Source organism: Chinchilla lanigera, unplaced genomic scaffold (genome assembly GCF_000276665.1).
Source record: "Chinchilla lanigera isolate Chin_1 unplaced genomic scaffold, ChiLan1.0 scaffold00081, whole genome shotgun sequence".
Lineage (NCBI taxonomy): Eukaryota > Metazoa > Chordata > Mammalia > Rodentia > Chinchillidae > Chinchilla > Chinchilla lanigera.
Genome location: NW_004955482.1, coordinates 8,947,854 through 8,971,187, shown reverse-complemented (window position 1 = coordinate 8,971,187; position 23,334 = coordinate 8,947,854). Strand labels below are relative to the sequence as shown.

Sequence of the window (23,334 nt, the reverse complement as noted above, 5' to 3'; positions counted from 1 at the left end):
CTGTCAGACAGCTAACACCAATGGCTCATCCCTAAAGGAACAGGCCAAGTTAGTTTTTATCCACACACAACAGGCGAGAGTAAAAGATAGACATGAACTTCAAAGTTGGCCGATAGCCTTTCACTTGGATTTACAGTGGTAGCTGAAGAAGTAAATTGGGAGCATATGACAGCAATAACATAAAGCTGCAACAACCTGAAGATACAAAGCTAATTAAGGGACACAGGATTTGTACTGAGTCCGAAAGGAGCCTGGGAATTAGAAAACCAATGCAATCGATTACAATAAAGCAAGCCCCAGCCTTCGTCAGCTTAGTCCCAGCACTCAGGAAAAGAGCTCCACAAAAATACAACTGCCTATAAGCAAGGCCCTGCTCCCAGGTTTGTGGATGTCATGCTACGGGAACAGATGGGAACAGGCCCTCTGGGTTCGTGCTCCACTTTTCCATTTCTGGGTTTAAACTGACATCTGTTGGTGGCACTGCTAAACAACGGGTTGAAAGCCACCACAGAGAACTGCTGGTATTTTGGTTTTTTTGTCTTGTTTTACTGCTTTGTTTTGCTTTTGGTTTTCGGCCTTCTGAGACAGGACCGCACTATGTAGTCCACGCAGGCCTCCAACTCGCAATTCTCTCACCTCAGCCTTCCAAGGGCTGGGATTCTACAATCATGCACTACCATGCCCAGCAAGCTACTTTAGCATCACCATTACGATTTGCATTCCTCCAATAACTCCCAAAGATCATCTGCTTAATTCAATCAATCTTAAAATTACAGCATGTACTGGGTATGCACAGGAAGAAGTACATGACCCTGAAGAATGAGTGGAAGCAACACTAACTAAATGCTGTAAGGGTGAAAATATTTTAATCCTATTATTCCTACCTTTTTTTTTTTTAACACACTCTTGCTATGTAGTTCAGGCTGGCCTTGAACTCTCTATGTGGCCCAGGCTGCCCTCAAACTCATAGCAGTCCTCCTGCCTCAGCCTCCCAAGTGCTGGGATTACAGGTGTGCAGCACTATGCCCAACTACTGACTTTAATAATACTTTAAAGATGACAGTCTGTAGAGTATTACAGACTCCATGGTCCATTCCCAACATATTCATATAACACGCAGGGCCTGGCAGAGCTGCAAACTCTGTGGTCACTAAGATGCCACTGACCTTTCAGAGGTAGGATCTGCACAATTCAGTGGATATTTGAGCTCAATAACATCTCCATTCTTCTCTTTCAGTTGCCCATGATGTTCCATGTAATACTGGACCAGCTCAGCCAAAGTGGCAAACTTCTCCCCTCCATACAGGTCATAGTAGTCACCTGTGTTCTGAATCTTGATGTGGGTGACAGCTCCATTTCTTCTAAAATAGTCCATTGCAAAGAGGGAAGAAAAACACACAGAGAAGTATATTAGTAAAAATGGGTCTCATGTTCAGTATCAGATTTTACCTAGAAGTTGAAAGTCAAGGTACAGATCTACCCCAACCCTGTACCAAATACAATGAGGGTAAAATAACCCACAGTGAAACATCCCAACCAAAGGGCTTCTGAGTTTCTGTACGCTGCACACCTGCTGTTTTGAAGGGCTGACCTTCAAAGTCTGAGTGACAATAACTGTTACCATTAAATTAAAATACACACCTGCCTTCTAAGCCAGCAAATCTACTGTGTTTTGCTCAAAAGGAAATGGAAGACACCAAAACACTTGTACAAAATTGATTGCAGACATTAATAGAAAAAACTTGAAAATTCAAATATTTATCAAAAATGCATAAATGAATAGCGGCATGCTGATACAATGAAACACCACGAAGCGAAGGGAGAAAGAGAAACAAAAGAGGGCAGCCCACTCGGGACCCTCCTGTCTCTCAGGCGCTGCACCTCTTCCCACCAATGAATATTTCCTACTTTTTAAAAAGAGAGAGAGAGAACCACTGCAGCACGAATGAACAGCCAAAGCATTGCGTTGGGCAATGGGGGAGGGAGGGGGCCAAACTCTCCCTCCCAGTGGTAGAGTTTGCCTGGCATGAGTGACACCCTGGGTTCAACTTATAACATGGGGGGGTGCATACAAAGGGACATATCCTGTAAGACTTAATTTATATGAAATTGCGTAAGTAAAGCTAGTCTACAGGGACAGAAATGACACAAGTAGCTGCCTCTTGTCAGGAAGAAAACTGGAAAGGGCACAAAGAAACTTTTTAGGATGATGGGAATGTTCTGCCTGGGCTGTTGGCTGCATAAACATGTTTATCAAAACTCATGCCTCAGTATACTTTTTTTTTTTTGTCTTTTTGAGACAGAGTCTCACTATGCAGATTAGGCTGGCCTTGAACTCACTTTGTAGCCCAGGCTGGCCTCGAACTCAAAGCGATCCTCCTGCCTCAGCCTCCCGAGTGCTGGGATTACAGGCATGTGCCACCATGCCCGGCTTTCACAATATACTTGAACAGTATATATATACATATATATATATATATATATATATATATACACACACACACACACACACACACACATATATCTTTTTAAAAAAATCACTGTAGGACTGGTGGCATAGTTCGGTGGGAGAGCACGTGCTTGCCGTAAGACAGGCCTTGGATTTAATCCCTCAGCATGACATGCACACACACACATGCATGCACAAAATGAAAAAGGGAAAATCCTGCTTTAAAAACACACAGAACTGACAGTTTCCAACACGTGATGGCATCCCCTGATATAACAGTGGGTAAAAGTCACTAAAACTTGGTATTTTAGTTAGCAAGGGCAATTTGACTATGTGTTCTGCTTGGTTTTCTCAACTACATAAACATATCTCAAGAACATCCATTACTACATTTTTGGAAACCAGGGGTCTGGCAGCCCCAAAAAGGAAACCATGGTAACCATTGACGTTCCTTTTTTTTTAGTGGTGCTGCTGCTGCTCCAAATTGAACCTAGGGCTTTGCACGTGCTAGGCAAGCACTCTGCCACTGAGTCACACTACACTGCCGGTCCTTGGTCCCTGGCCCCCTCCCTCCTCTTCATATTTTTTTTCTTTTAGTGCTGTAGATTGACCCAAGACCTCGTGTTCTACCACCAAGATATAGCTTCAGCCCCTAATTTATTTTTAGTCTGTCTCTATAATATTATTAATGAACCCTCTAGAAAATATAAATGTATTTCTACCACAGAGAAAGAAAAATGGGAACTAAGAACAAAAAGAATTGTCCCAAAACATTACTAATACATCTCATTCCAACTTTTCGTGACAATTTTTCCAGTAGTTAAAAAAAACACTTGAAGTCACATGTTCCTCCAGCAACGTAAGACATTATTTTAACACCTGAGTTTCCTATTGTTAGACTTTACTTAATGGCTTAACACAAAAACAGATATTTCAAGTATGGATTAGATGAATATACGACAACATAGGTGGACATCAAAAACATGATAGTGTACAAATAAAGGCATAATAAAGAATTATATCACACATATACCATGTATGACAATTTAGGACCATAAAAGTAATACTACGTATTACTCATAATACATACATACACACACAGTGTGTGTGCGCGACTGGGGAATAAACCCAGGGCCACTGCACTCAGCTACATCCCTCCTTCTTTTCTTGTTTTTTATTTTGAGAAAGGATCTCACTAAGTCACTAATTGCCCAGGCTGGACTCTAACTTGCAATGCTCCTGCTTCCGCCTTCCAGAGCGCTAGGATTACAGCGGTGCACCACACCACCATGCCTGGCTCATTTGTTTTTTAATGAACTAGGGAGACACACACCAAATTCATGGCAGTAACTACCTCTAAGGAAAACAGGAGACCAGAACCAATGGCAATAGCTAAAAAGAAATTTTACTTTATTCTGAAGGAAAAAAATGTAATAAATCAGTGGTTGTAACATAATGTTCTGCATCTTCCTGTCTTTTTCTCTCGAAGTTAAAAAAGGGGGAATTCTCCTTCACCAACTGAATATAAGGCAACATAATCATCAATTTTGCAACATAGCAAACAGCTTACACGACCTGCAGAGAGACAGAACAGCGTACACACTACATACGCAAACACGGGTGCATACGCATGCGTACAGAACAGTGCCTGTAGCACATCAGGCTGGGCACCCTGAATGCAAGAACTCTCCAAGAGCCCAAGCCTTCTGGGCATCGGTATGTCACCGCAAGGGGCAAACTCCACACCTGATCTCATTCGATGAATGCAGGTCAGTCAAAACACAGGTGCGCTAAAAGCATAAAAGTACTCTATGAAACTACCTTCAAGCTACCTGCATAAGGTGCATATGAAACATAAATGAAATTCGTGTTTAGATTCATGTTTCAGCTCCAAGATATCTCATTATGTTTACACACATAGTCCAAAATCAGAACTCATCTGTAGTCTGGAACGCTTCTGGTCCCAAGCATTCCAAGCAAGGACTATTTAACCCATACTTTATAAATATAACGAAACATAAAGGCTGGAGCAGACAGACTAGAGCTGTAGCTCAGCGGTAGAACACACGTCCAGCATGAAGGAGGCCCTGAGTTTGATCCCCAGCTCTGGTTGAGTAAGGACCTTAGAAGTAATGTTGGAGACTCGTTCACAGCACTGGTTCTGGGGCTGGGAGTCGTAGCTCAGTGGTATAGCACCTGCCTAATGTGTGGGACCCCAGGTTCGCTCTCCAGCACCATTAAAAAACAACCCAAACAAAGCATTGGTTCTAAGACAGTTCACAGAAAAAATGTACAGATGGCCTCAGAACCGAAAGGCTGTTTAGCTTCAAAAACTTCAGTCATAACTGAAAACTAAAACTCACTTGAGATACCATTCTCAGCTGATTGGCTAAATTGAGCAGCTTGAGAGTACTTAATTGGTAGAGCTGTGAAAAATCAGGCAGCTTCACACACTGCTGGGAAGAACCACAACGGTCCAACCCCTAGGAGGGGAAGTCAGAAAACGCCTATGCTGTCTACACATATGCTGCTGGCCCTACCCTCAGCCCCAAGGATCACTGTGGCAATATACTTCCAAAAGCACAAAATAACATAGCGCAAAGCTGTTATGTACATTCACTGAGGCATTATTATGTATTTTTAAGTATTGGAGAAAACTACAGTATCTGTAACAGATTATACAAAGCAACTGGGGAATAGTCACAGGATAGAATGCTACGTGCAGCTGATTAAAAAAGATGAAAAAGTTTATGAAAAATTTCTCTAAGTGGAAAAAAAAAAAATATTGTTAGTATTCTACTTCAAATACAAAAATAAGCTGGTCGTGGTGGTGCACACCTGTAATCCCAGGGCAGAGGCAGGAGGATCACTGCGAGCTCCAGGCCAGCCTGGACTACAAAGTGAGCTCAAGGCCATCCTGAACTGCATAGCAAGGCCCTGTCTCAGAAAGACAAAAAAAAAATACAAAAATAAAAGGAAAATAAACAGTACACAGTACCCCACTAATATGCATCATTTTTATGTTTTTAATGTATCAGATAAAAAAATAAGTAAGGTCACGCTCAGATGAGGAAAAAAAATAGCAAGAAAAATATATATTTGCACTGGGTGCGGTGGCACACACTTGTAATACCAGCACTACTGCTGTGAGGTCAAGGCCAGCCTGGGCTACATAGTCAGTTCTTGCTGAACTACACAGCAAGACATTAGCTAAGAACAAAAAAAAAAAAAAAAACGCACACAAAAGATTAACCAAAATTAGTAGAAATTAATCTCTACAGGGATGGAGATTTTGTGCAAGGGGTAGGGATAAGAATGAATGTTCTCAGAATATGCCTTTTTATACAGTTTTGAATTTTGACTCTTTTTTTTTTCTTGAGATAGGGTCTGCTTATGTAGCTCAGACTAGCCTGGAACTCTCAGCAATTTTCCTGCCTCACCCTTCTGAGTGCTGAGATTACAGGTATGCGCCACCACACCCAGCCAGTTTTGAATTTTGAATCCTATACATGTTTCACAGGCTCAATAAATACAAATTAAATCAATAAAGACAAAAGAACTAAATATAAATGGAAAGAAATGAATCTGTATAACTTCATACCTATCCAAAAAATGAATTCTAGCAAATTCTGAAGGCAGTATAAATACGACGTCCTTATTCGATGAACAAGATGACTCCAAAGAAATCTAGAACTTTATTTAGGTTTATAATTAGATAAGATGGTAGTATAGTAATTCTAAAACTTTTTAATTTTAGAATTGGGCAAATGATGAGTCGGGCATGGTGGCTCACACTCATAATCCCAGTACTCAGGAGGCTGAGGCAGGAGAACCATTGCAAGTTCAAGGCCAGCTTGGGCTACAAAGTGAGCTCAAGGCCAGCCTCAACTGCATAGGGAGACCCTGTCTCAAAAAAAAAAGAATCGGGCAAATGAGGTCATACATTATGCTATTGAAAACAGCAGCTCTCCTACAGGAGACAGGAAGTATAAATGTGTACTGGGAGAAGAAGAGGAAGTTGGACTGAACTAGAACTATCAGTAAGAACACTTAGTTTTAAATACATAAATATTTATTTCCCAGCTCTGTCCACTCACTCACTGTAGGAATCTAGAAGCAAAGACACCCAGGAGCACAAACACACCTTGCACCTAGACGTTCACTTCTAAACACCATCTCCCAATAGAAGAGCCAAGGACCCTGAGAGAAATGGGGGATTCCCAGGCTGGAAAAGGAAAACCCCAAGAGTCATCGGAAATGTCTCAGCCAGACAACAAGGAAGTATCTGAAGACTACTGGAGAAATGTGAAAAAGATAAAGCCAGCACACTCACCAAATCTGGGGCAATTTGATAAAAAAGAATAACTATGCCAATGAATCTGATAAACACATTTGATAAAAAGAAGAAAAGCCAGGTGTGGTGGCGCAAGCCTATAATCCGAGCACTCTGGGAGACTGAGGCAGGAGGATCACTGTGAGTTCAAGGCCAGCCTGGGCTGCATAAGCAAGTTCAAGGCCAGCCTGAATGGCATGGTGAGACATTGCCTCAAAAAAAAAAAAAAGGGGGCTGGGGATTTAGCTCAGCGGCACAGCGCCTGCCTGGCAAGCGCAAGGTCGTGAGTTCGATTCCCGGTACCGGGGAAAAAAACCAAAAACCAAAAAAAAAAAAAGAAAACATAGTGATACTCAAAAAAGGGGACAGAGCTGGGAGTGTACCTCACTGGTACAGCACCTGCCTGGCAAGCACAAAGCTCTGGCCAGCTTGGGAAAGGGGGAGTGGTTAGGAGGAATAGGGGCTGATTAGAGCACCTCTTTATAGATGAATGTTGAGCAATAAATGTGGAAGAAATAACAATTAGAAGTGGGGCACGGTGGCCCATGCTGTAATCCCAGCACTTGGAAGGCTGAGGCAGGAGGATTGCTATGAGTTCAAGGCCAGCCTGGACTACACGGTGGGTTCAGGACCAGCCTGAACTACATAGTGAGCCCCTGCCTAAAAAAAAAAAAAAGAACAATTAGACAGTAAATTTCCAACAGCCAATATAATATTTACTCAGATAAAATTCACCAATAAATGCTAAAAATATTGCATGAAATGTTTTAGGGAGCCGGGCATGGTGGTGCATAGCTATAATCCCAGCACTCAGGAGGCTGAGGCAGGATTACAGCAAGTTCAAAGTCAGCCTGAGCTATGTACGAAGGTCAAAGCCAGCCTAAACTATATAGCAAGACCCTATCTCAGAAAAAGGAAAAAAAAATGTGTTAGGGAAGAAGATATTTATACTTCATAAACTATTCTCTCACAGATCACTTATTAATTACAAAAAGAAAAATGTAACTAAATGGAAAAATTCAGCAAAACCTCTACCAAGAGATTAAAGTGACTATAACCAAAAGCTAGGACAAACACAGTTTATGCGCCTTCTGATATACAACAATGAGGTGGGTCCAACCTCGACAATGTAGTATGCTTTTCAAAAATACTTAAACCTAAAAATGAGGAAAGGCCAGTTTGGGGACAAACTCTGAAGTAACTAACCTAACTAGCAAATGCCCAAAAGCCAAAAACTAAAACTTAGGTTAAAAAGCTCAGGAGAGGGAGCTGTTCTAGAATAAAGCAGAGCAAAAACATACAAATTAAAAAAACAAAACAAAAAAAAAATTTAAAAAACATACGAATTAAATGCACTAAGTCACCCTCTTTAGCTGGCTTTCTAGGCATCTGGAGGGTTTTTGTTTGATTGGGTTTGGGGAATTTTTTTGGTTTCCGATTTTTGGGACAGGGTCTCCTACGTAGTCCAGCTGGCCTTGAACTCACCATGGACCCTGGGTAGCTTCCAACCCGTGTTCCTCCTGCCTCAGCCTTCCAAGTGCTGAAATTACGGTGTACGCCATTACACCTGGCTGAGTTTGGAGTTTTAGTCCCCATAAATATGTGCAATTATTATATATGGATTAACAATATAAAAATGTGGGGCAAGGAGCCAGACACGGTAAAGGACACCAATAATCCTAGTACTTAGGAGGCTGAGGCAGAAGAACGGTGGCTCAAGGCCACCCTGAGATATACAGCAAGCTCAAGGCCAGGCTGAGCTACATAGAAAAACCTTGTCTCAAAAAGAATGGGAAAAAACCCACAAATTTTGGGCTAGGGATATAGCTTAGTGGTAGAGCACTTGCCTAGCATTTGGGAGGCCCTAGTTCAAACCCCAGCACCCCAAAAGTAAACAAATATATAAAAGGTAAAGAGGTATCAAAAATAAACCTATTACAATAATGAGGGATCTTTTTTTTTTTTCCCACTACTGGAGATGGAACCCAAAACCTCCATGCTGCGCCACAGGGTCTTGGTAAGTTGCCCAGGTTGGGCTCGAACTTGCAACTCTCCTGCCTCAGCTTCCCAGAGTGCTGGGATTGTAACAGGCATGCACCACCACACCCAGCTAATGAGGTAAATTTTTATATAAACTACCTATTATATAATACTGTCCAATCACTATTTTAAAAATCTCCTTTCAATCCCCAGCACCACAGAATAAAGTCTCAAATACAATAATATATTATGCAGTTTGCAGAATATCCTTGCTCATAAGACACATACACTTAACTATTTAGAAGTGAAAATAATTATCTTCATCTGTTACTTCTTTTCAAAGGGTTTGGGAGAAAATGTATTTTATATATATGTGTGTGTGTGTGTGTGTATATATATATATATATATATACACATACATATATATGTAAAAAAAATTTTTAGACAGGTCTCCTATGCAGTTCAGACTGCCCTTGAACTTGAGGTGAACCTCACGCCTCAGCCTCCTGAGAGCTGGGATTGCAAGTATAATCCTACCACCACATCTAGCAAAAAAAAAATGTATATTACGCACATAAACACACACTGAAAAAGAGAAAAAGCCAACATGACAAATGTTAACAGCTGAAGGTAATATGGGTATTTACTGTATCCATCCTTCAACTTTTCTCTGAAATTTCTTAAAATAAAGTTAGTGGGGAAAGGGAGAAAAAAAATAAAAGCTGGTTCCATGGTCCGCTGTGCTGCTTACCAACGTCAGACTAGTTTACCAACTTCACTCTGCCTCAGCTTCCTGCCCTGCAAAATAGCGCTAACAGCGGCGCTTACTAAATAAAGTAAGATGTACAGAGCGCATGATGTCTGGCGTACCGCAGTCCTCATGCTGCTGTCATCCTCTATTCTATAATCTCTACTCAAGCTCAGAGCTCAAATGTCACCCATGCTAGGTTAGAAGCTTCTGCTAAGAGAAGGCCAGAGGGCTTGTGACTGCTCCTACCCACTCCTTATAGTAAAATGGAAGTAAAAGCCAATGACAAGGACTTCTCAAAAAACTAATCTATGCCAAGAAGGACTTCCTGAATCTCAAAAGAGCTTCCACATAAATTCCCAAGAGCATGTCTTACCTCTTTACTTAAAATAATAATGATTTAAACTGTGAATTTATAAAACAATTTCAGTTCTAGCTTCAAGAATGAGCTAGAATAGGGAAAATAAATGAAGAGGAAATCAGTTTCTAGAAAAACTCTCCCGACATCTGCCCAAAGAAATATGTAACAGCAGGCCGGGCATGGTGGTACACGCCTGTAATCCCGGCACTCAGGAGGCTAAGGAAGGAGGACTGCTTCATGTCCAAGGCCAGCCTGGGCTACAAAGTGAGCTCAAGGCCAGCCTGAACTGCATAGTGAGACTCTATCTCAAAAAGACAAAAAAAAGAGAAAAAAAAGGGAAAAGATATATTACAGGATGTCCACTACACTGGTCATAAAAATTGAAAACCAACCCAATGTCCATCACTAGACATCCATCGCCCGATGGATAAAATGGAATGTTCACACCATTTGACTATGAAATGGCTAGTACGATGAATAGTCAGATGTATCTGTAAAAGCACAGGACTCAAAAAATGTTTTAAAGTGCAAAATGTTACACAGGATTACAGAACCACCCATGCGAAGTTTAAAAAGATGCAAGCAAGCCAACTTTCGACTGCTCGTACAGGGTACAAATGCAGTGGAGTAAAAAAACATGTTTAGGCAGGATCTAAGCCAACCTCTGGAAGGGGTTTCCTCTGGGGAGAGAGGGAGGGAAATGGGACTGCGCAGGGGAACAAAGGGGACCACAACTTCCTCAGTCCTGTTTTATTTCTTGACAAAGGAAAGTGATCTGAAGAAACCCTTACCAAGTCTTTTTCCCACGAAGAAATCAACAGCTGGGAAAGGAACAATGCAGGAACCCGGTTCAAGCTGCGTAGATCCAGGCCCCGCACCGGTCCCTGACCAGAGGTCTCTCCAGGCAGGAGGGAGCCGCTGTCGCCAGCTCTGGCTCTGGGAGGGCAGGCCACGACCCAGAGGCCCTGAGCTCCCAACGCTCCCAAGGAGGCAGGAGGGCAGCCGGCGGGCGTGGCTCCGCCCTCTCCTGTAGGAGCCTCCCACCCCTCCCTCCTCTCTCCCTCCTTCCCACTTACCTAACCGAGAGCGTGAAGTCTCCGGGGTTACTTTTGCTGGGCCTCGCCAAAAAACTGCCATCCACTCCTCTGGTCAACAGTAGGTTTTCCGCCTCCACGCCAGTGATGTTTGGGTGAAACCATCTTTAAAAGAACAGCAAGCGCAGTGAGAAACAAGGGACTCTGCAGCACATCTCTGCAGGCCACGACGGCGGGGGGGGGGGGGGGGGTGAGGAAAAGGCCCTCCTTGCCCCACCCCTTCTCCACAGGTCACCCCCCATCTTCTTGCGCAGGGCCCCGGAATGCTGTGACAGGAGAGGGACAGCGCCAAGGTCAGTGGGACTGGGGCCAGGGTTATCCACACCATGCACTAGACGGGCGAGGCCCGCAAGACCGGCCAAAGTAAAGGAAGCGAAATTCAAGCCACTCAACAGGTAAGTAAACCCGCCGATGCTAACAGGAGGGGTCCTCTCACTGATGGACTGGGAGAAGCTAGAATAAACCTGGGCCATTTAAAGGAAATGCAATATACGTAAACTGCGGACAGGCCGCTTAGAGACTGCAAGAGGGTCAGGCTTGTAGTTCAGCGGCGGAACATACACTTGGCATGTGAGGACCAGGGTTCAATCCCTAGCAAGAAAAGGAGACACAGACAGAATGGATGCCTCTACACACATGCATAGACTCCCCAGCTCTCTTGTACAAAGGCTTGAGAGCAATGACACTCCAGTCGATTCTAACCACCATTCTGTAATAAAAGGAACTGCACTCCTCAAAGAAATGGCCGACTCCAGGACCAGCGCAATAAAAGATGAGCGTAGAACATCTTGCTGTGGCACGGTGGAAGTACTCCAATGTGGACACGTCAAAAGCATTAAGCAGCCAACTTGAAAGGCCTCCCACTGACCCAAGTAGGGACAATTTGTAGCTCACAATAAACAGTGATATTAACACGTTATAACTCATGAATACTGTACAACAGGAAATCTACAGAATCTATATAATTTTTAAAACAAACGTCCCTCAAAAAATTACACACAGAAACACGATTCAGAAATTCTACTTCTGGCTGGGCATGGTGACACATGCCTGTAATTCCAGCACTCGGGAGGCTGAGGCAAGAGGATCATTGCGAGTTCAAGACCAGCCTGGGCTCAAGGCCAGCTTGAACTGCAAAAGGAGACCCTGTCTCAAAAAAGACAAAAAAAAAAAAGAAATTCTACTTCTGAGTATATACCCAAAACAACTGAAGAGAAAGATTTAAAAAGATATTTCGTATACTGTGTTCATAGTAGCAGTATTTACAAGAGTTAAAAGGTGAGCCAGAGCTGGGCGTGGTGGCTTTGCACCTGCAATCCCATCACTCCAGAGGCTGATGAGCACCACACATTCAAGGCCACATAATGAGTTCAAGGCCAGCCTGGACTGCATAGCGAGACCCTATCTCAAAAAATCAAAAACTTCCCTGGCATGGTGGCACATGCCTGTAATCCCAGCACTCGGGAGGCTGAAGCAGGAGGATCGGTGCAAGTTCGAGGCCAGCGTGGGCTACAAAGTGAGCTCAAGGCCAGCCTGAACTGCATAGCGAGACCCTGTCTCAAAAAGACAAAAAAAAAACCCCAAAACTTGCCAAGCATGGTGGTGCACGCCGCACTTGAGAGGCTGAGGCAAGAGGATCACCACAAACTCAAAGCCAGCCTAAACTGCATAGCAAGACCCTGTTTCAAAAAAAAATTCTTTTAAGGGTAACCCAGGGTTGGGGACACAGCTCAGTGGCACAAGTGCCTGCCTGGAAAGCACAAGGTTCTGAGTTCGATTTTCGATTTTCGGTACCTGGTGGCGCACGCCTGTAATCCCAGCACTCGGGAGGCTGAGTCAGGAGGATCACCGTGAGTTCGAGACCAGCCTGGACTACAAACTGAGCTCAAGGCCAGCCTGAACTGTAGAGCACAAGCCTGTCTCAAAAAGACCAAAAGAAATTTTAAAATAAAGGTAACCCAGGCCGGGTGGCCCACATCTATAATCTGAGGACCATGGGAGACTGAGGTAGAAAGACTGTAAGTTCAAGACCATCATGAGTAACTCAACCACTTAGTGAGAACCTGTCTCAAAGTAAAAAATACAACATCTGGGGACGTGGCTCAGTGAGAAGGTTCTGCATTCAACCAATCCCTAGTAGCACAAAAGTCAAATAAATAAATTAATTTATAACACTGAAAAGTGGAAGAAAACTTATAAGCTAAGTAATGTAAGTCAGTCGTAAGAGAACAAATAGTATACAATTCCATTTCTGTGAGGAACCGAGAGTAGTGACATTCACAGAGACAGTTCGGGTTTAATGGGTAGGGTTTTAATCAGGGAAGATGAAGACACTCTCGGATGGACAGTGGTGATGCTCACACAGCAATGAGAATACACTTGTTTCCTGTTCGCTTGTAGCAGCACTGGAGACTGAACCCAGGGCATCCACATGCGAGGTAACAGATCCAACCCCAGCTGCCCACACCCTTTCTAGAGAGATGGTCTTACTAAATTGCTCAGGCTGGCCTCAAACTTGCGATCCTCTTGCCTCCCCCTCCCTAATAGCTGGGATTACAGGTGTGCACTACCAGCCTAGCTAACATAAAGGTACTTAATGCCACCAAACCATACACTTAAAAATGGCTAAAATGCACTTTTGGCCATTAAAGAAATGCAAATCAAAACAACATTGAGGGGCTGGGGATTTAGCAGAGCGGCACAGCGCCTGCCTGGCAAGAGCGAGGTCGTGAGTTCGATTCCCGGCCCCGAAAAAAAAAAGAAAAAAACATCACTGAGATTCCATCCTACTCAAGAAAGAAAGAAAAGGCAGTCACCAAGAGCTCAAAATCAAATGCTAGTGAAGCTGTAGAGGAAGAGGAACCCTTCTAACACTACTGGTGGGAATGTAAACTAGTACAACCACTATGGAAATCAGTAGGGAGATTCTCTAAACACTAAAACTAATAGCCAGGCCGGGTAGTTCAGCCTATAATCCCAGTACTCGGGAGGCTGAGGCAGAAGGATCACAAGTTCAAGGACAGCCTGGCTTACACCGTGAGACCCTGTCTCCAAAAGAATCATAACCATGAAAGAATGGGGTGGAGGGCAAAGAAGTATTCAGATTAAAGACCAACAGCAAGACACAAAAGGTAATGCACTGCATGATGCTATACAATACCATGGATGAGAAGAAAGAGGTGCAAAAGGATCAGCTTTTCTTTTCATCTCGTGCCATAAAGGACATTGCTGAACCAATCTGAGTGGGATCTAAAGGTGCAACAGCAGTACCGTCATAAGGTTTGGCTTCGTTTCGTTTGGTTTGGTTTGGTTTGGTTTGTTTTGGTTGGTGCTTTGCAACAGGGTCTTACTATGTACTCCAGGCTGGCCTCAAACTCACAGCAATTCTCCTGCCTCAGCCTCAGTAGGGCTGGGATTACAGGCATGTGCCACCACATCCCGCATATTTTATTTTTGATATAGCACCTCACTAAATTTCCCAGGTTGGCCTTGCACTTCTGATCCTCCTGCCTCAGCCTCCCAAGCAGCTAGGACTACAGGTATGCACCACCACACCCAGTATAATATAAATTTTAATGACATACAGTAAAGCTGTGACTAAGGATCTTTGTTTTAGAAAATAAACACTGAAGCATTTGAGAAGTAAAACATTATGTCTACAACTTAATCTCAAATGGTTCAGGAGAAAAAGAATTATATACAATTACACACATATAAAAACTGCAATACATGTTTATTTGTGTGTATAACTAGAAAAAGAGATAGGCAATTATAGTATAATGTCAACTGGTAAATACCAGTGAAAATAAACAGGAGTCCTTTTCATCTTCTGTGTAGATTTGAAATTATTTCAAATAAAATGCTTTTCAAAACACACAAATAAAGCTAGTTATGGTGGCACTTCCCTGGAATCCCAGCATTTGGGAGGCCGAGGCAGGAGGATTGAGGCCAGCCTGAGCTGCACAGTTAAGATTCTGTCTCAAAAAAACCCCACCAACGACAAAGTTCATCATGGATGGCATATGCTTCAAAGGAATCCTCTCCAGTTCCAGCAAGATCTCCTTCATACATTTCTAAAGTCACTGAGTTTCACTGGGTGTGGTGGCGCATGCCTGAAATCCCAGGACTCAGGCTGAGAGGCAAAGGGATCACTCAGAGTTTCAATCCTGCCTGAGGTACATAGTGAGACCCTATCTCAGGAAAAAAAAAAAAAGTCAAAGTTTCATAGAGAGTAATTTCTAAAGTCAAACTATCCTCTACCTTTGTAAGCTAATTAATGCTTTTAAACACGCTCAGGAATGTAAGTCAATATTAAACACAGAGTCTCAGGAGCGACAATCAAATGGACTTTTAAGAGACTTCTCAACAAATATTTGCCCAATTACCATGCTTCCCAATGGTGGAGGAGAGAGAAAAAGGCAAGGGTGAGCAACTTGTGTTGAGCAAAACACGCTCACAGTCGGGAGCCCCCATGGGTCAGGGACAGCTCAAAGCTCTACTCCTACCAGCTCTGTGACCTGCGCAAGTCATCTAGCTTTTTCACCGCATATTCCTCACCTGCAAAATGGAAACCATACTTCCTGGGCTCGTTTTCAGAGTAAACGGGACGGCCAGCTGCAGGAGGAGCCCAGTCATGGAGCAACAGGAGGCCCTACGTGGCATACCCAGCCCCACAGCAAGAAAAAGTGTTTACACTGAGCTACACAGAATAACAAGAATCCATACAACGAATTATTAATCCTAAAAAGAAAAGAGAGGCCCAGAACCACTACAGGCTGGATGAAGCTTGCAAACATGGGGTCACGGGGCCCGATGAGAGAAGCCAGACCCCAGAGGTCACAGGCTGCAGACTGCACTGATGGGAAACGTTGAGGTGGGCAAATCCAGAGGCAGAGGCGGGAGTACGTGCTGGGGGGGCGGGGGAGGTGCACGAGAGAGGACCAGAGGGGCAGCAGTTACAGGGCAGGGCATCTCCCTTTGAGGAGACTAAATGTCCTGCAGTTAGGGTGACCACTGCGATCCCTGAGTATGCTAAAACCAACGAACTGGATACTTTAAAAGAGTAAACTATATGGTACATAAGCTACACCTCAATAGAGCTTTTTAAGAGAAGCATTATCTAGCCAAGGGTGGTGGCGCGCATGTCATCCCAGCACTGTGGAAGGCTGAGATGGGAGAATCATAAATGCAAGCCCAATCTGGACAATTTAGTGAGACCCTATCTCAAAATAAAAAATAAAAGGGGATATAGCTCAGTGCAAAGCCCTGGGTTTAATCTCCAGCATGATAAACACACACACACACACACACAAACACAAACGCACACCACACACACCACCAACTGCTTGAGATCATAAGAGAGAAAGGCTTCATTCATTCAGCAGTCACTAGGCACCCATCATGGGCATCTCCGCCCTGAGGACAGCAGTTTAAACGAAGTCTCTGCCTGACCCCCAAAGCTTTCTTTATAACGGAGAAGGCAGAAAATGGAAAAATAACAGGCAAATAAACAAAATGTCAGATCGCACTGAGTGCTACAAAGAGGAATGAGGCAGGGTGAGGGAAGAGGAAGCGTGGGCCCAGCGCAGCACAGGCTGGGGAGGGCCTCACGCGCTAAGCACACCCGACATTTGATCGGGAGCCATCAGGACGCAGATATGTCAGGACGCAGCTGTGCCGGGGAGGAGCGTGCCGGGCAACAGGAGGAGCCAGATCCAGGGCACGGGGAGCGAGGGACAAAGTTAAGAGATGAAGCCAGAGAGCTAATGAGAGAACAGATCTTTCGGCACCTCGGAGGACACTGCAAAAACCGAGCCGTGGTGATCTTGTGAAACGGGAAAGGATGGGGGGTTTAGGCAGGGGGCACCACGATCTGACTAAACGATCCTTCAGACAACAGTCTGAGAACAAGGACAGAACCCCGCGGAGCAGTCACAAGGTCAGTGTGACGAGGCAGGCAGGAGATGGTGCCAAGAACCCCCAGGCAGCAACTGAGCAGCGATAAGGAGCCTCCAGGAGCACCGCAGGCGTGGCCGGCAGGCGTGGCTAAGGGACTACGTAGAAGGATGCGAAAGAAAGAAGGAGTGAGAATAACTCCTAAACCTGGGCCACAGCAACCCGAGGGCTGCAGGTACTGTGGGGAGAGGTGCAAAAGGTGGGCGGGGGCACCGGCACCGTGCAAGCGTCTGGCAGATAGCAAGCACGAACAATCGTAACGGATCCAAGACTGTTCTGACAATAATAACCAGAAAATGCAAGAACCCCAACCCCGAAGCAGCCCAATTTTGACACTCCTGTGGTTTCCATTAACTGAACTTTATTTTTAGTTTTTCCTATGGCATCTTATTAGCACTTTGGCAGGAAATCTAAATATCACTGTGATTAACTGATTATCTTTAAGAAAAATCACAAGGCTCAAAGCGAAAGAATAAAATCTTAGCTTACTTTCTACCCACTTTGAGAGCTTGTCAGAAGATCAAGAATTTTCACCCACATACGCATCAACCTCAACTCTTTTTGTATCTGTTAATCCAGTATCGATCCTTTTTGCATTCCAGTTACTGCAGTCGCCCAATGTAAAAAATAAATCGAAAACAAACAAAAAAACCTTGTCCTCAGCTTCTTTGATCTGTGGTTTTCCTGTAGCTGCCCAAAGCTCTAAGGAATCAAGAGTGGTAACATCAGGCTGTCAGGAATTTATAATTTTTCAAGAAATAAACTTGAGGGCGAGAGACGTAGCAGCATAAGCGCCCACCTGGCAAGGGCAGGTTCTGAGTTTGATTCCCAGTACCAAAAACAAAACAAAACAAGAAACAAACTTGAACTCACACATTCCCCACATACGCTAATTGTCTACACGTAAGCTAATGAAGACGTCAATCCCCGTGGCTTTTGGCTGCCAAGCAGCGAGGTTAGCGCGGCACGGTAGTCTGGAAACTGAGTGACATACGTGTCTTCTACCGGGAGAAAACCATGGAAAAACTAATTATTACGTAACACAGGTCTGGAGAGCAAATCTCTCAGAATACTGAGTGTATGGTACTAAAAAAAGAGAAAAGAAAGGAAAGACAACCGTCCACACGGTAGCAAAGCCTTACAAGTAGGAACATGGTCTCTGATGCCAGACTGCACTGGTCTGAATCCAGCTGCAAGACTCGGGGGGCACGGGGGACAGAAGGAGAGAGAGGGGGGGAGAAGGAGGGAGGGAGAGAGAGAGAGAGAGAGAGAGACAGAGACAGAGAGAGACAGAGAGAGAGACAAAGACAGAGAGAGAGAGAGAGAGAGAGAGAGCGCGTGCGCGCGCACGCAGTCAAACTCAGGCCCTTGTGCTTGCCTGGCAGGCGCTGCAGCACTGAGCTATCTCCCCAACCCAGGCTACTTATTTAACCTGTTAATTCATCTATAAAATGACCACCATAGTACTACCGGTGTCACAGGGCAGTTGAGAGTCAGTATCGTCTACAGTATAATATGTAACACGGTACAGTACAATGCCTACGGCAGTACACAGGCTTCTTGTAGCCAGCAACACTGACAACTGCCTAAACCGGCATCCCGCCATCATCGTCTGGAAACGGTAGAGGACTGGAAGTGTGGCTCAGTGGGAGAGCACATGATCAGCATGAGCTGCCCTCAAGCCCAATCCTTAGCACCAAATTAAAAAAGAAAACTACACAAAAACCACACCGTCAATATAAGCAGGATGCAGAGAAGGCCCCAATACAAAATACTCACAAGTAAAAACAGAGAATAAGGCAAGGCATGGTAGCATATGTCTGTAATTCCAGGAGGACTGCTGTGAGTTCAAGGCCAGCCCTGGGTACATAGTGAGTTCAAGGCCAGCCTGAACTTCAAAGCAAGATGTTCTCTCAAAAAGACAAAAAAAAAAAATAGCCACATGTGGTGGCATACGCCTATAATCCCAGCACTTAAGAGGCTGAGACAGGAGGATCACAAGTTTGAGGCCAGCCTGGGCTACATAGTGAGTTTAAGTTAGCCTGAACTACACAGTGAGACCCTGTCTCAAAAAAAAAGGGGGGGGAGGGGAGGGGAAGGAGAAAATGAAAATATCCCAAATCTCAGTGAGTAATGTCTCACCTTAACTACTGCAAGCCTTTATGCCATGCAAGAGCTGAAAAAAAACTGCCGGGCCAGGCAAACAGGTGAGCTGTAAGGTCTCGAGCTGCTCTGACAGCAGGTTCAGGTTGAGAAAGTCCACTCGAAAAACCAAAACAAAACAAAACAAAACAAACAAAAAATATATATACATTAAGGGGCTGGGGATTTAGCTCAGCAGCACAGCGCCTGCCTAGCACATGCAAGGTCGTGAGTTCGATTCCGGGTCTCAGAAAAAAAACAAAACAAAAAAAAAAAACCGAGAAAGTCCACTCGACGTGAGAAGCACCGCAGAGGTATTCCAGTAGTTAGAGCCTTCTTTCTAAAGAAGGGGAATGGTCCCAGGGAGAAAGAGTAAAAAGTACAAATAATTGCAAGACCTAAATGAAATGACTGATTTTCTAGGGAAATGCAGATTGCCAAAACTGACCCTGCTAGAGTGAGAAAACTCAGGCGATCACTTTGTCTAGAAAAATAGGGATCGGAACTAAAAAACTAGCCCTTAGAAAAGCACAAGCCCAGCGGCTCTCTCAATGGAATTTTACCAGACTTTCAAAGACCAATACCATAGTCTCAATGGTCTCAATTATTCCAAGGCACTGGAAAGAAAAGAAAATTTCCTATTTCCTCCTATGAAGCAAGTACAATGCTGATACTTACACCACATAAAAGTGCACCAAGAAGAAGCGGTACCAATGGCACCCAGAACATTCTCACCAAAATTTAAACAAAAATATCAGAAAACCACATTAGGAAACAATACATAACCAAATGGTTAAAGCCATACTTCACATCCTATGAAACAATAAATTTTTTTTTTTTTTTTTTTTTTTTTTTTGGTACCAGGAAGCAGGAGCTTGCACCACTGAGCTATATCCTCGGCCCAGAAAGAATAAATTCTGAATGAATTAAAATCTAACAGTAAAAACTGAAAGTAACAGGGTATGGTAGCACACACTCGGAATCCCGACACTTGAGAGGCTGAGGCAGGAGGATCACTGTGAGTTCTAGGCCAGCCTGGACTACATAGTGAGACCCTGTCTAAAAAAAAAAGTATATGATAACTGTAGAAAAAGTGGGTAAATTTCTTGTTAAATTTAGAATAAGGAAAGTTTGGCTATAACTTAAAATCTAAGAGCAATAAAACTTTCTTTTTGTCTTTTTGAGACAGAGCCTCACTATGCACTTCAGGCTGGCCTTTAACTCACTTTGTAGCCCAGGATGGTCTCAAACTTGCAACGATCCTCCTGCCTCTGTCTCCCAAGTGCTGGGATTAAAACTTATTGATAAATCGGGATTCTAATTTTCACACTGCCTTTGATTCAACTTTTTTCTTTTAAGAAAAGAAAGTTACTGAATGGTAAAATCCCAGGGAAGTCAATGCCGACCTCCAATTTGAGTCTTTCAACCAACTATTCATTCTGAGAACCAAGAAACAAGTTCAACTCCATTCCAAGGCAGCAACTTAGCTCATAGCCTGAGTTCAGAGCTACTCTCAGCCAAAGAAGCCTGGATTTATAAAAGTAAGAAGATTCCAAGGTTCAGAAAACAACCGTATTATTAAATCTGGATGCAGTACTTCACTATTCTGGCCTTTACTCATGGTTCTGATGTTTTGTCTGTTGGTGCTGCGGACTGGACCTAGGGCCGTGCTCGGGCTAGGCAAATGCTCTATCCCCGAGCTACACCTTTAGCCCTTGCTCATGTTTTTCAGTCTGCAAGACTAAAACCCATCTAAGGGAAAATGCTTCTGAAAAACAGTATTGTTTTCTGAGATGGGGTTTTGCTTTGGAGTCCAGGGTGGCCTCAAACTCTCTGAGATCCTCTAGCCTCAGCCTCCTGAGTGTTGGGATTACCAGAAGGCTGAGCCAGGAAAATTGAGAATTTGAGGCCAGCCTGTGTGCCAACCTCAGAGGATGTTAAGAATGAGTTAACACACATACAAGAGCCTTAGAACTATTATAGCTTGATGCCAGGCATGGTGGCGCCCGCCTGTAATCCCAGCACTTGGGAGGCTGAGGCAGGAGGACTGTTGTGAGTTTGAGGCCAGCCTGGGCTACAAAGTGAGCTCAAGGTCAGCCTGAACTGCATAGCAAGAACCTGTCTCAAAAAGACAAAAAAAAAAAAAAAAAAAAAAAAAAAAAAGAAAGAAAAAAAGAACTACAATAGCTTGTTTGCTTATTCTTACCTTGTTCAATATATAAAAAGATTCCTAACTATACACTCCACCGCAGAGCACACCTTTCATCAATTTGAAATTACCTACTAGTCAATAAATCATTATTTAATACCCTTGATTGTGAATTCTATTTAGCCTGGTATCTGTTCCGCCCAAATTCTCTTTGACTGATATTTGTTTGATTTATCTTTTGTCATTTTTGTATTTTAGTGGAACACAGATTTTTCTTTTAAAAATTCCTCCTGACTCAGGCATTAATTAGGGACTTAATCCATTATCACTGACAGCTTAGGTTTGGTCTCAGCTTCCAACTTTCTGCTATTTAGCTACTTCTATGATTTGCAGGTACAGCCTTGTTCCTAATTCTAGTAAGATTCTAATTATTTTTACAATACAATGATGAATGTGTAGCATTTCAAAACATCCTAAAACTCACAAAGATCAGGTAGAAGGGCAAAGGGAGAAGGGTAAAACGTCTGTGTTCTCTGCCTGGAAAGTGAGGACCTCCCTGCTGCGCCTCTCCCACTGCTCCACCCCACCCTTAGTATTCACTGAAGGAAACACCTTGCGCTGTGTAGTGGCCGCCTTTCCAACACTGTTACTAGCCCCCACCAGCCACCTGCTGTTTGTCTGCTCCCCGTTACTCCTGTCATCACTTCTTGCTTTCTTAAAAAATAGACTCTAAATCCAACATGCCTGTCATCCCAGCACTTGGGAGGCTGAGGCAGGAGGATCACGGTGAGTTGGAAGCCAGCCTGTACTACAGTGAGATCTTGTCTCAAAACAAAACAAAACAAAATAAAACAAAACAAGGTTCTAAAACAATTTCACAAGTTTATCTGAAACTCACCGCTGTCATGGCAACCTTCCCAGACTATTAAATGCTTTCGTAGCTGACCACCCTGTTTTGCATTCCTATTCAATCTTTCCCTATCTAAGCTATCTCGAGCTGCCTTTTCTTTCCTGAGACAGGGTGTTACTATATTCCCCAGGCTTGACCTCCAACTCTGGAGCTGAACTGATCTTCCCACTTTAGCCTCCCAGGGACAGCAGTTACTGGAGCGTACCACCACACCCGGGGTTAGCATCATTTTTACTTTTGCAATGCTGGGGGTTACTCCAGAGCCCGGGCCATGCCAGGCAAGCCCTCTACCACTGAGCTATAGCTCTAGCCCCTCCGCTTTTCTCAGCCAATTTTTCGGGGATCTCAATGAGAAGGCAAACTTTCTGAAACCTATTGAACTCATTACAGTTCAGATAGGCAGGAAAGCGAAAAAGCCCAAGCTTCCCTTTAGAGCCTCAGCTGCACTTGTCAGAAGTAACCCCAGGGTGGGGTGCCATTCAGAGGCAGGAGAGGCGCAGCAGCCACGAGGTCAAATTCAACTCCCAGCCCTCCCAGCCCCCTCGACCCCAAGAGGTAACTGCACTTCAAGCAGTGTCTTCATCTTTAAGAAATCTCTGGGCTGCGAGTGGAGCTCAGCAGTACAGCACTTACCAAGCACGCACAGGGCCCTGGCTTCAATCCCCAGAACCAAGAGAAAAAAAAGTCAGGCAGGTATGGTGGCAAACACCGATAATCCCAGCTACACAGGAAGCCCAAGCAGGAAGATCACCAAGTTCAAGGCCAGCCTGGGCAACTTAGTGAAGCCCTGTCTCAAAAGTAACTTTTAAATGGCTGGGGATCCAGCCATTTGTGGTAGAGTATGCCTTCGGTTTCAATTCCTAGCACTGGTATAAAAAAAAGATCTATGCTTATGTATGGGTGCACACACTTAGCATTCCACGCCCACCTGTGTGAAACAGCACACACACACGTGGGATTCTCCTGATCCCTAACTAGAAGGTCTTTGTGTACTGCTACACCTTTTCAATGGCTACACACTACTCTATTGTGTGAGTGCACCAAGCATAAGCTCATCCTCATTACAGGATATTTACATTATTCCCAGGTGTGTGTTATTACAAATAAAGCAGGATTGGGGCTGGGGATTTAGCTCAGCGGCAAAAGCGCCTGCCTGGCAAGCGCAAGGTCGTGAGTTCGGTTCCTGGTACCGAAGAAAAACCAAAAAAGAAAA

The 23,334-nt window shown here is 44.0% G+C and overlaps 1 protein-coding gene across 5 annotated transcripts in view; it reads right to left on the bottom strand.

The window, feature by feature from the left end:
- Nucleotides 1-23,334, bottom strand: part of Ptpn11 (protein tyrosine phosphatase, non-receptor type 11) — a 96,497-nt gene that overhangs the window by 60,043 nt on the left and 13,120 nt on the right. For 3 of the 5 annotated variants that reach the window (XM_005403198.2, XM_013503715.1, XM_005403197.2), the window contains exons 2-3: nucleotides 10,948-11,070; nucleotides 1,167-1,361 (exon numbers count right to left, since the gene is read on the bottom strand). In XM_005403198.2, coding sequence (XP_005403255.1) covers nucleotides 1,167-1,361; nucleotides 10,948-11,070 — 318 coding nt within the window. Of the gene's footprint in view, nucleotides 1-1,166; nucleotides 1,362-10,662; nucleotides 10,784-10,947; nucleotides 11,071-23,334 lie in introns of those variants that run through there. The other 2 variants (XM_005403196.2, XM_013503717.1) reach the window with 2 other exon arrangements.